Genomic DNA, 12,237 nt, shown 5'->3' with positions numbered 1-12,237 from the left:
CCTTAATTTCAGAGTCAGACAGCGATGACTCTTCTAGAAGTTGTAGGCTCAGCTGCCCCTCATTTGTAAGTGGCTCAGACTTCGAGGGGCCTGGTTGCATGTGGTCAAGAGCAGCCCAGGTCTGGGATCCTCTGTGGGGTGTCACTTGGTGCAGAGAACTGACCCTATATCAGAAAACAAGAATAAAGGAGCAGTGTCAGATGCTCCTGCTGCTTCTACAGAATTATGCAATCACCAAGTACTATCACTGTGATATAAGCAAACAACCTTAAAGATTACCATTCATTATTTATGTAATTTATAGTCTTTACTAATTGCATGCTGCTATGAACTTTAATATGAAACAATTACTATAAACAATTATCCTAAACAAACAAACAAACAATCCAGGACCAATATAAAGACATTGGTCTTAACTACTGTGATAACCTTTACTCTCTATCAATATTTTCACTTTCTTCATTATGTGATATTTGCAAAAAATAAAAATAAAAAAAGTCAAATTCTTTGGAGTCTACTGTATATTACCAGTTCCCTGGAAGATATTGCTGTGGTAAACGTTTGACCATATCATGGTGATTTCTGAAGCTGGAGCATCTGTTCTAACTTCCCTAACCCCTCTCTCTACTGTCTATCTAAAGCAGTATACTAGAAAGTTGCACAGGGACAGAAATTCCACCCATCTCCAATGGAATCTCACCCATACCTGCTAAGATCGATTCCATCCCCACAATTAATCTCCATCCCCACCCGTGCCCACAGGAATCAACACTATTATTTACTTGCTGACAGTCCTCTATTTCCTCCCAACCCCAATAACCTCCTGTGGTTTTTCAAATGGTAAACAATGAGTATTCTAAGCCTCATTTTAGTGCTCCCTCTCTCCCTACCTTTCAAGACTATTCTGGTGTTCCAATTGCCTCTCTCAGTGCATTGCAAGTCTCATTATACAGTCAACAGATTTTGACTACACTCCCATGGGCAACTTCTTCCATCCCCATCTCCCATGGGCAACTTCTTCCATCCCTATGAGAATCCCATAGTAACTTCTTCCATCCCCACGCAGTTTTTTTTTACTGTACACTTCTGCTCCATTCCAATTTAAGTTTTGAAAACTCAGTTTTTATTAGATCATTTTACTCCCTTATTAACTCCATCTTCACAGATGGAGTACTGAAGCATGACAGTGACACAGACATTAGGAAGACAACAAAGGGACAGATCAGCAGAGTGGCATTCAAAGATACACAGAACGGGACACAAACACACAGATATATGCAGGCAGACACCACCAAAATGGAGATATAGCAAAAGAAAAAAATAGACATAGAAACAGATATATACAAACTAACAGAGGGGTAGAAACATGCTTTCAGATGCAGGTATTTACTGAAAGACATCCATACAGACTCACATCAGTAGACAATCAGACCTATAAACCCACCACCATAAACAAAAAAGGCATGCAGAAAGAGTTACCTGGATAGCACATGGTCCAAGCTAGGTTCCACAGGTGAAGGTTCAGAGCAGGGCAGGCTCATAATAGGGCTGAGGGAGCAGTGTTGCAGACGGGGGGTTCCACCAGTGGAAAAGGGAAAGACTTCCTTCTTCAGGCAAGGCAAAGTAAATGTGTTATGCCTAAACTCCCGGCTCACCTCCATACTGCATATCGTGTGCCGCCGCTGCCGACTGGACTGAGAGGGGCGGAGGGAGCCTGCAAACAAAAAGGAAGTGGGAGAAGAGGCTACAGAGGGGAAATTGGGGCAGGAGTAGCTACGGCCTAGGCGGGGCTGGAATAGCAAGGGTTGTGGGTCACTTGTAGGCTCTTTTTCTTTATCCACGAAGCTGCAATCTTGCCAGGAGCTCTGTGACCTCCATTGGCGGATGGGGGGTCGGCAGCTGACCTCCCCACTCTCCCTCCTCCTCCTCCTGCGGTGAAGGAGTAAGGGAAATTCTTGGATGGAACAAGGTGGGGAAGATGATGATGATGCCTGGGGCTCAGAGATGGCAATTTTAACTTCAATATTCATGCCTGGCTGAGCGGTTATGACTTGAGCTCCTGGAAGAGGATCCTGAACAATCACTTCGTCTTGGAGAACTACTGTCCCCTCTCTCTCAGTGCATAATTTGACTTCCCTCAGAGGTGAGGAAATGGCCCCTGAGGCAGTAGGTAGTAGAGAGTCAGAATGTGTGAGGTCATTGGTAGAATCAGACAGGGCCCACTTGTTTTTGACAGGAGTAAGCAGGATTTCAGCAAAGGTCTCCAACTTGCAGCGCATGCTGTGGAATAGGGGACCAATACGCCAGCCTTGGTGACACTTGCTTCCTGTTTCCTGGGATGAACTGTCTCCCACTGGTGGAGTCAGGAGTTGAAGCTCAGGTGTTGCTCTCTTAATGCTGGAAGATTCTGGTAAAGTCAAGAAGACAGAGGTTAAAAGGCTGAGGAAAAAATTTCTTACCCTATGTTACTTCTACCCAATTCTTCCCCTCTGTTTTAGACCTAGCTTAGGTCTTAAGATAATAAAGAAGTCTCTCAGCTACACAGCACTATACAAGATGAAATCCCTGAAGATGATATGGAAGTAATAGGGCTCTTTTCCCACCTGCTTCCACTGTGTCTTTATCTCAGAGAACTGAGTTGGTGCAAATTGAAATTACCATATATACACTCAAATATAAACCCATCCGAATATAAGCCCATGTAACCTTCTTCCCCACCCCAAAAAAAACAAAAAGGGGAAAAAAGTTCGAGTCAAATCTAAGCCAAACTCGGGGCAGTCTTGCGAGGTTACTGTGGGAACTTATGCCAGCCATTTTGAGTAGTAAGACTGAATACGGCAGGAGCATAAGAGGATTGCTCTTGCCCTGGCTCATCACTGGACCAGCAGAGTTTAAGGTAGGGTAAATGTAAAGGGGATGGGACTTGATATATTGCTTTTTCTGTGTGTATTTATAATTAAAGTAGTTTACATATTTTAGACAGGTACTTATTTTATAAATGAGGCAATGAAGTGTTAAGTGACTTGCCCAAAGACACAAGGGAGCTGCAGTGGGAATTGAATTCACAACCTCAGGGTGTTGAGCCAGCTGCTCTAACCACTAGGCTACTACTCCACTCCTGGGGAGAGGCCTGTGAAGGATCTGAGAGGGGGAGGACTCAAATATAAACCGAGACCCCCATTTTTGAACCATTTTTTGTCCCAAAAATCTAGGTTTATATTTGAATACAGTAAATGGCCTGCTAAAAACTATAAAACCCCTCTAATTCTGAGGGATTGTAGAGTATGTGGATTTTCATACTTTTAGCTTTGTGTCCCTGTCACCTAACCTCCAAGTAAAATCAGTGTTTGGAGGGGAGAGGCAGGTACAACCATCCCCTCCAGTTTTCTACATGATTGCACTGACCAAGCTTTGAGAACGATATTTATATTGAGAGGCTTTGGCTGCACTCCACAAGTATGACATCTATTGAGAGTTTCAAAATCCAAGATAAGTTAATTTTAAAGCTTTTGTGGGAGTGTTGGATTTGTTTGTTTGAAATTCATTTTAAAAGACTCATTTAAAGGGGTATTTGAAATTTGGGAGGAGGTTTATTTATGCTAATGAGGTATCTCCTACTTTTGTATCTGTCTGCATTAAAAGTGATTGCGGCAGGTCGGAGTTTGAGGCCTTTTCCCCCTCTTCAACATATTTTTACAATCCTTCCTGTTTAGAGTTTAGCATCCATTTTCAAGAAGGGATGTTTTGGATAGTAAATAATGGGATTCCCCAGGGGTCTGTTCTGGAAACACTGCTTTTTAACATATTTATCAATGATCTAGAAATACAATAAATAGTGAGATAATTAAATTTGCTGATGACACAAAGTAGTTAAATAGAAAGAAAGTTGTTAAATAGGAAGAAAATTGTAAAAAATTGAAAGAGGCACTTGCGAGACTAGGCATCCAAATTGCAGATGACATTTAATGTGAACAAGTACAAAGTGATGCAAATGGGAAGGAAGAACACAAACTATAGCTATGTGATGCAAGGTTCCACATTAGAAATCACCATCCAAGAAAAGGATCTAGGTGTTTATTTAAAAATGTATATACCGTATATTACCTATATGGTTTATATAATAACAAGCATAAAATGTTAAACAAAACATACACATTTCAAATATTACAAATTACCATACTTTAAAAAGCAGTCAGCAGTCAGAGAAGACATTTTCATCTCCATTCTAATATAAAATCTCAACACAAGAAAGCATTAACAAACAATTGGGTTTTTAACATTTTCTTAAAATTCATCCTAGCAGTACAAGTTTCACGTTTATTAAAAGATTTTTTAAACCGCTTAATCAGGTTTCTAAGCGGTGTACAATATAAAATTTACATAAAAACATATTAAAACTGGGGATACTGGATAAAATCCAAGTGTCATAATAAAGCACTGATAAGACGTATAGACCTACTTCAAACAATAGGAAAATGGGGGAGAACTACAATCGTAAAAGAAAAGTGCAACCAAAAAGGGAAAATACAATAGGTTAGGGTAAAAAGTAATATGCAAAAATGCAAGATTCCTGGCAAAGAATTCTAAAGTTTTGCACCCGCTACTGACAACATGGCCACACCGATCTTAATGTGGGAAGATTGACATCCTGCTTTCCAAATATACCGGGGGATGCACAAAACTTTCCGATTGTGTCTCGAACATCGTTAGACTGGTTTGACCAGTTTAGTGACTGATCAGATTGGATACCTCAATGCAAGATCGGATCAGATACCTCAATGCACAAAACTGCGTGTTTTTCCCCTCAATCGCCTATTTAACGATCCGATCCATGCAAATTAGTAAAACCCCATGCAAAATAGCCAAGCGATTGATGCACAAACATCACTTGGCTATTTAGCATCAGGTTTTATCAATCATAAAACCTGATTGCTCTAGACCTGTCGGTAACTGTGTTACCGACTGGTCTGCCTGATTGTTTTTCTTTTTTTTTCCAATGGCACAGATATTTTTAATGTACTACAAAATATGTCCCATTAAAAAAAAAGAAAAAAAAATCCCCCACCACCGCTGGCAGCTTTCCCCAACAACCCCCGACAATCGCCCTCCCCCCCCCCCCGGACAAACGCGGTGTCCCCCTAAACCTAAAATAAAATATCAGAAGGGATTCCCACTCCCTTCCCCCCCCTCGAAAAAAGGCAGAAGGGATGTCTACTTCCTCCTGCCAGGCCCCCCTGCCCCGTACCTTAAAAGTTGGGAGCAGAAGGTATTGAAAACACCTCCCTGATTGGCTCAGATGCACCGGGGAGGGGCCTATGGTTGAGTGTTGTCGCCGCAGGTTGGGTGGATGGTGGCTCGGGGAGCCGGTGCAGGGTGGGAGGGTATGGCGCAGAAGGGGCTTTTTTTTTAAATGGGACAGGTTGTGTGTGTTTAACTCGCGCATATCTGTTCCATTAAAAAAAACACATACAGAAGCCCTAATAGCAATGACAGGAGGCTGCTTCCCGTCACTACTGCACATGTGTCAATCACTCACTGAGCAATTGAATGGTGAGTTTGCATGCAAATCATTTGTGTGCAGGGTGGCTAAGAAAGTAAATAGAATATTAGGAATTATCAACAAAGGTATGGAAAACAAAGATGAGAATAATGCCTTTGTACTGCTCCGTGAAGTGACTGAACCTCAAATATGGTGTGCAATTTTGGTTGTTGCATTTCAAAAAAGTTATAGCGGAATTAGAAAAGGTATTGACAAAAATGATAACACGGATTGGACAACGTCCCTATGAAGACAGACTGAAGAGGCTAGGGCTCTTCATCCTAGAAAACAGATGACTCAGGGGAGATATGATAGAGGTCTATAAAATACTTAGTCGAGTGGAATGGGTCAACATGAATCGCTTGTTTATTCTTTCCAAAAATACTAGAACTAGGGGGTATGCAATGAAGCTAAGTAGTAGTAGATTTAAAACAAACCAGAAGAAATATTTCTTCACTTAATCTGTAATTAAATTCTGGAATTTGTTGCCAAATAATGTGGTGAAAGCAGTTAGCCTTAGCAGGATTTTAAAAGGTTTGGACAATTTCTTAAAAGTCCATAAGCCATCATTACATTATTAATATGGACTTGGGAAAATCCAGTGCTTATTCTTAGGATAAGCAGCATACAATCTGTTTTACTCCTTGGGATCTTACAAAGTACTTGGGACCTGGGTTGCCCACTGCTGGAAACAGGATACTGGGCAGGATACAGTCTCTCTAAGTATGGCAACTCTTATTTTTCTGTTTTGGAGATACTGCAGGTTTTTTCATCTATTGTGCTTTTTTCTCCATTATTAAGGTCAAATAAAATGAAATACTTAAATGCATATAGAAATTTCAGAATGCTGTAACCCTTAGTTGTGTTTCTTCTGTAGGGGGCATTTAGCAGTGATGTTATGTTCCAGTTTGTAAATTTTTAACATAGTTTTGCAGTACTAAGTGAATTATAGCAGGATTAACCATTGAGGCTCATAATCAAAAATTTGAAACATACAAAAACCAGCCCAAGTCGGCATTTGGATGTCCTAATAGAAAGGACGTCCAAGTACCGATAATCAAAACAAATTTTCTGGACGTTCAGCAGCACTTCTAAATTGCTGTGCATCCAGAGCTCAAATGGGCATTTTGGGAAGTGTGTTATGAGTGGGCTTAAACCTGGATGTTCTGAAGCAATAATCGAAGCTTTCCCAGGACATCCTAGGTGGAACTTACTTGCCGGGACTTAGTTGAAAGTAAAACAGGTCTAAGTGCCTCAAAGGTGACCAAATTTGACAAGATACCACTGGAGGGTTTAATGCGTGACCCCCCTCCTTACTCTCCCAGTGGCCATGACCCCCTCCTACCACCAAGAGAGAAAAAAACAGGCTTCCCATCAGCTGATCACGGCAGGGGAATCCAAATCAATTGAGCAGGTTTCCTGGGGTCCTGCCAGCTCAGCTAATCATGGATTCCAATGCCAGGATCAGCTGAACAGGCAAGGAGAATGTGATTCCTCTCTCCCTCCCTCCCTCACACCCACTGATCTCCCCCAGCCAACCTCCACAGAGAGCCGCTGTTCTCAGAGTCCTATAACCCCCCCTCCCCTACAGCAGGCTTTCCATTTAGAGCCAATCAGGGCCTTAGGCCCTTCCAACTACATTCCAAGATGCACTGGGAGGTCTAAGGGCCATCATTCTGAAGAGGCGTCCCTATCGGCGGGAGGGAGTGGGCTTCCCTCCTGCCGATTTTGCATCAGAAGATACGGGGTGTTGGCCGATGTCGGGTGATGTGGGGGGTTCTCAGCTGCTGTCCGGTGATGTCAGGGTGATGTCTGGGGATGGGGATGTTGGGGGGAGGGTTAGGCGGCTCTGCGTGTGTTGGGGAGTGGGTGTGAGGGAGAAATTGCATTCTCTCTGCCAGTTCATGATTAGCTGAGTCGACATGACTCCAGGAAACCGGCTCAAATGATCAGGATTCCCCTGCCGCGATCAGCTGATGGCAAGCCTTTCGGACAAGGTAGTTGGGTACATCTGAAAAGCTTGCTTTTGTGCGTTTTTCATGTGGACATTTTCATTTTTGAGAACAGCCTAAAAAGATAGACATGCTAAGGACAAATATGTCTACATATGTCATTCTAAAAAAATAAAAATTAACGTCTAGCTGTTTTGAGAATGAACATTTTCTCTACTAGCTTTCTGGAGGTCTCTCTCAATACATCCAAACTTAGACATCCTATCAAAAATACCCCGCTTTGGCTTTTGTACTGTTTGGAAAATTCCTGCAACTTCACATTTTTTGAATTTTACATTGGTAATTGAAATTACCCATTACTGTACTGTTCTCAAATTTGCTAGTTCCCTTAATTTGTTAACAGGTTGTCATCTGTTTATTCTGGCTTAGTGGGCAGTAGTAAACCCCCACCGGTATTCTCTTTTCCTTCACACATGGAATTTTTATCCACAAGGATTCCATGGGTAAGAAGAATGGGCAGACTTGATGGGCTGTAGCCCTTTTCTGCCGTCATCTTCTATGTTTCTATGTTACCTGTTTCTTGCTGAATTGTGTGTGTGGGGGGTTTGTTAGACTCAATTCTTTCTTTAACATATAGGGCCAGATACAATTAACCATCACCTAACTTAGTAGGCGCCAATCAAAGCGACAACTACTGCATGTCAATCAAAGTTTGGCGCCATTTGTAGAATATTGTCTAGCGGCGCCTAAATCAACTTAGTATAGTAGGCGTCATGTTAGGCACTGGTATAATAAACCAGGGTTTTCTTGGTCTAATATGCCAGTGCCTAACTCAATCCATGCCCAAACTCTCCCCCTAACCATGCCTACTTTTTGCATAGGCGCCTCAGTGTAGACGCCTAAGGTGCCTACAGGCTAATTCTTTTTAAACTGGTTTTTAATAACGCTTTCAATTATCAATGCCAATTTAAAAAAAATTAAGTTAGGTACCTAGATCGGTAGCGTCTTTTATAGAATCAGGGTCACAGTGTCACCCCCTCCAATTTGACCTGCCCTATCATTGCGATATAATTAGTCCTCCTTCAACCAGGTCTCTCAGATATTTATATCTTCCTCATCCTTCCATGCTATATACTTTTAATGCTCTCATCTTATGTTTTTTTACAATTCTTGCATTTATACAGATATTCCAAACTGTGTTTTTGTATGTGTCTACGAACTTCTTACAGGTACAATTTGCAATCTTTAATTTACTCCCCCCTTAAAGACTCCTGGCTTTCTTTCGCCTTTATTGCAATCTTTATAATGGAATGCCTATTTCCCTATTTTGATAGTATTCTTCAAAAGATACCTCAATCTGAACCACATGCTCATGAGCAACCATGTGCTTTCCATCACCACCCCATTTTAGTTTGAAAGCTGCTCTATCTCCTTTTGAAATATTAGTGCCAACAGTCTAGTTCTTTCCTGGTAAAGGCAAAGCACATCTTTTCAGAACAGAACCCCCTTTCCCCAGAATGTTGTCCAGTTCCTAATATATAACATAGAAGATGACAGCAGATAAACACCTGCATGGTCCATCCAGTCTGCCCAACAAGATAAACTCATTGCATAAGGTATGATACGATATGACAGCGTGAGGCAAAAAAAACAAACAAACAAACCTAGAGGTTTTGTTTTTTCGCTGTTTTCTCAGCAACCACCTGGAATTTAAACGTAGATAGCAACAACAAATTATCTCCCCCCCACTTTTACTAAGCCACAATAGAGGCTTCTGCTACAGCCTGGGGCGCTAAATGCTCTGACACTCATAGAATTCCTATGAGCATCTGACCATTTGGTGCCCCGGGCCGTGGTAGAAACTTCTACTGAAGCTTAGTAAAAAAAGGGGGGAGGGGAGGGTAAGCTGGAAAATTTTGCATCGATGTGATGATTAGAATGAGATTATTTTTAAACACATTTTAGCATCACCACCCAGCAATTTTTGTGCATTCAAAAAATGTTTGTACTGTAAAACTACTTTTTTATTTATTTATTTTTTTTTACTTCTCCTTGTACATATGAATACTTAATCTCGATTTGTCCTTGTCATTTTCAGGGCACAGACCATAGAAGTCTGCCAAGCACTGGCTTTGTTTTCCAACTAAAGCCCCACTCTAGCCCATCCAAAACTGTCTAGCCATGATCAGTCTGCCTGACACTGGCTTTGCTTCCCAATTACTTGAATTGTCATTTAAGCACTGTTAAGATTGTTTGATTCTATTATTTTTCCATACAGAATTCCTTTGTGTTTATCCCATGCATTTTTTAAAACTCCATTATCATTTTCATCTCCACCCCCATCACACATACACACGAGGGCATTCTAGGTATCTACCACCTGCTCTGTGAAGAAGTACTTCCTAATGCTATTGCTGAATCCCTCATCCCTAAAGATTCCAATGCTCTGTCTGCTTCTCAAGTCCTGACTGTGGAATGGGTTACATCTTAAAAATGCTACCTTGGAGGATCTGGATTTCAACCATCTACTAGGGAAAATTCCAAAACCCACATGAAAGGAAATGAAAATGATTTACAATTTATTTTTTTTTACATGCAATCTAAACAGACTGTGGTTGTAAAAATAATGTAGGTGCTGCTCAAGGATAGTGAATTTCTTGGAATCCAATGGGTTACAAGATCTGAGACATGGTTTTACCAAAGTAAAATTGTGCCAAACAAATCTGATTGATTTCTTTGACTGCGTGACAAGTAAAGTTTTGACACAGTTCCTCACAAGAGACTTATGGAAAATCCTCAGCAGGCTTAAGTTAGAAGCAGAGTTGTGAACTGGATCGGAAACTGATTGATTAACAGAGTCAAGGGCAGTGTTGTGTCATTCTGGATAAGCTGGTTAACTCCCCCATGCCACAAGTCATATGCAGAAGGAATCCACTCTGGATTTTTTCTGTGACCCTCCTACTTCACTGGGAGCTCTAATGCTACTTGCAGTTAGTACCCATGCCTACAAGAACTCTCTCAAAATTATGTGAAGTAAGGGAAAATGGGAATCTTCCCAAACCAAGAAACTGTTCAGCTCGAACATAAGAGCATGTGAACCAGGGGTGCCCAACGCATCGATCGCGATCGACAGGTCGTTCGCTCAGGCGACCCCAGTCGATCGCACAGCAGGTTCCCTTCTTCCCTTCTCTTTTTTTCCCCTCCTGACTGGCCCGCCTCTTAAAGAACGCTGGCCAATCAGAGTGCTGGAAGGGCGGTGTGAAGGTCGGTGGGGGACGGAGCTCAGCGCATCACAAGAAATAGAAGCGCCTATAATGATTGAGGTAAGAGCGAGGCCTAATGCTGCCCGATATACAATTTTAAAACCCTAAAATCGGACTCCCAATCAGTGGTGTACCGAGGTGGGGCGGTCCGCCCCCGCCCCGGGTGCACGGCTTGGAGGGATGCACAGCCGTCCGGGTCCTCCTGCCCTTCCTTTCCACCGGTCTGCGCACGGGGCTCGCACCCACCGCCCAAATGGTGCTGTTGGTTATCGCAAGACTCGCGGGAGTTGACGGCACCATTCGAGCGTCGGCGCGGGACCAGGCAGGCACAAGCCCCGAGCGCGGACCGGGGGAAAAGAAAGGCAGGATGACCCGGACCTGGCCGGCTGTGCACCCCTCCAAGCCGTGCACCCGGGCGGATCGTCCCCCTTCTAAATCCACTGTACTTGTCTTTTATTCAGTTCCACTAATGAGCATTGTGACAGGCAGTTCTTATGGGGCAGTTCTTGGAAGTATTTCTTTGTTTTTCTGTGCCTAAGTATTCTATTAATTTAACTTCCTTATTCCTGTGGGGATCTCCAAAGGGACGAATGGGAGATGGCAGGTGGTACTTTAGCAATTCTTACAGGTTGCCATAGGCCTCAGGAGCTGTCTTCCCTCTGCCGTGGTCCTGCCCCTCCTCTAAGTCAGAGACAGGCTTGGGGCAGAGGGAAGACAGCTCCTGAGGCCTATGGCAACCTGCAAGGATCGCTAAAGTACCAGCGATACTCTCTGCAGACTGCTCCCTGCTGGAATTAGGTAAATGGATGTGGGGAGGGTAGGCCTTCGGGGGGGGGAGTGCAGTCCTTCAAGGGGTAGTGCAGGCCTTCAGGGGGGGAGTCAACCTTTGAGGGGGAATGTGCAGACCTTCAGGGGGGGTCAGGCCTTCGGGGGAGGGGGGCTGTATATTAAAAAAATATTTGAACATAAATACAAAGTACACTCGGTGTGTGTATATATATATATATATATATATATATATATATATGTTTAGCATTTTTATTGTTGGTAGATCATTTTGACTTGGTCATTTTAAAAGTAGCTCGCAAGCCCAAAAAGTGTGGGCACCCCTGATGGGAACAATCAATGAAAACTAACAGCCAACAGAAGCATCAAAGGAGCTCAGGTAGTACCCCTGTAGACCTAAACACATTATACAGTATTCTTCAGGGCCCAAAGGGCTGACTAGCATCCAATATACATAATTGAATAAGAATAAACAGAATGAGACAGTAGGCAGGCACAGGAAGGATAGGGTGGGGGGTCCAGAATGACACCTATCTACTGGAAAATATATTATCAAGGTTAAGAACATAATCTCTATTTCCAGCGCAATAGGTGCATCATTCTGGATAAGCGGAACATAGAAAAACATTTCCAGAAATCTAGGATGGACTGACTGCACCACTCATAACACTGAGGAACCAAAGGCAGAGACCTCATT

At 42.7% G+C, this 12,237-nt stretch overlaps 1 protein-coding gene across 1 annotated transcript in view; it reads right to left on the bottom strand.

Annotated features, from left to right (window-relative positions):
- The window catches only part of PRR14 (proline rich 14), a 220,754-nt gene that overhangs the window by 108,804 nt on the left and 99,713 nt on the right, over nucleotides 1–12,237 (bottom strand). The window contains exons 6-7 of the mRNA XM_033944931.1: nucleotides 1,480–2,407; nucleotides 2–164 (exon numbers count right to left, since the gene is read on the bottom strand). Coding sequence (XP_033800822.1) covers nucleotides 2–164; nucleotides 1,480–2,407 — 1,091 coding nt within the window. The remainder of the gene's footprint in view (nucleotide 1; nucleotides 165–1,479; nucleotides 2,408–12,237) is intronic.

This window comes from Geotrypetes seraphini, chromosome 5 (genome assembly GCF_902459505.1).
Source record: "Geotrypetes seraphini chromosome 5, aGeoSer1.1, whole genome shotgun sequence".
NCBI classification, from domain to species: domain Eukaryota; kingdom Metazoa; phylum Chordata; class Amphibia; order Gymnophiona; family Dermophiidae; genus Geotrypetes; species Geotrypetes seraphini.
This window is presented reverse-complemented; position numbering and strand designations above follow the sequence as displayed.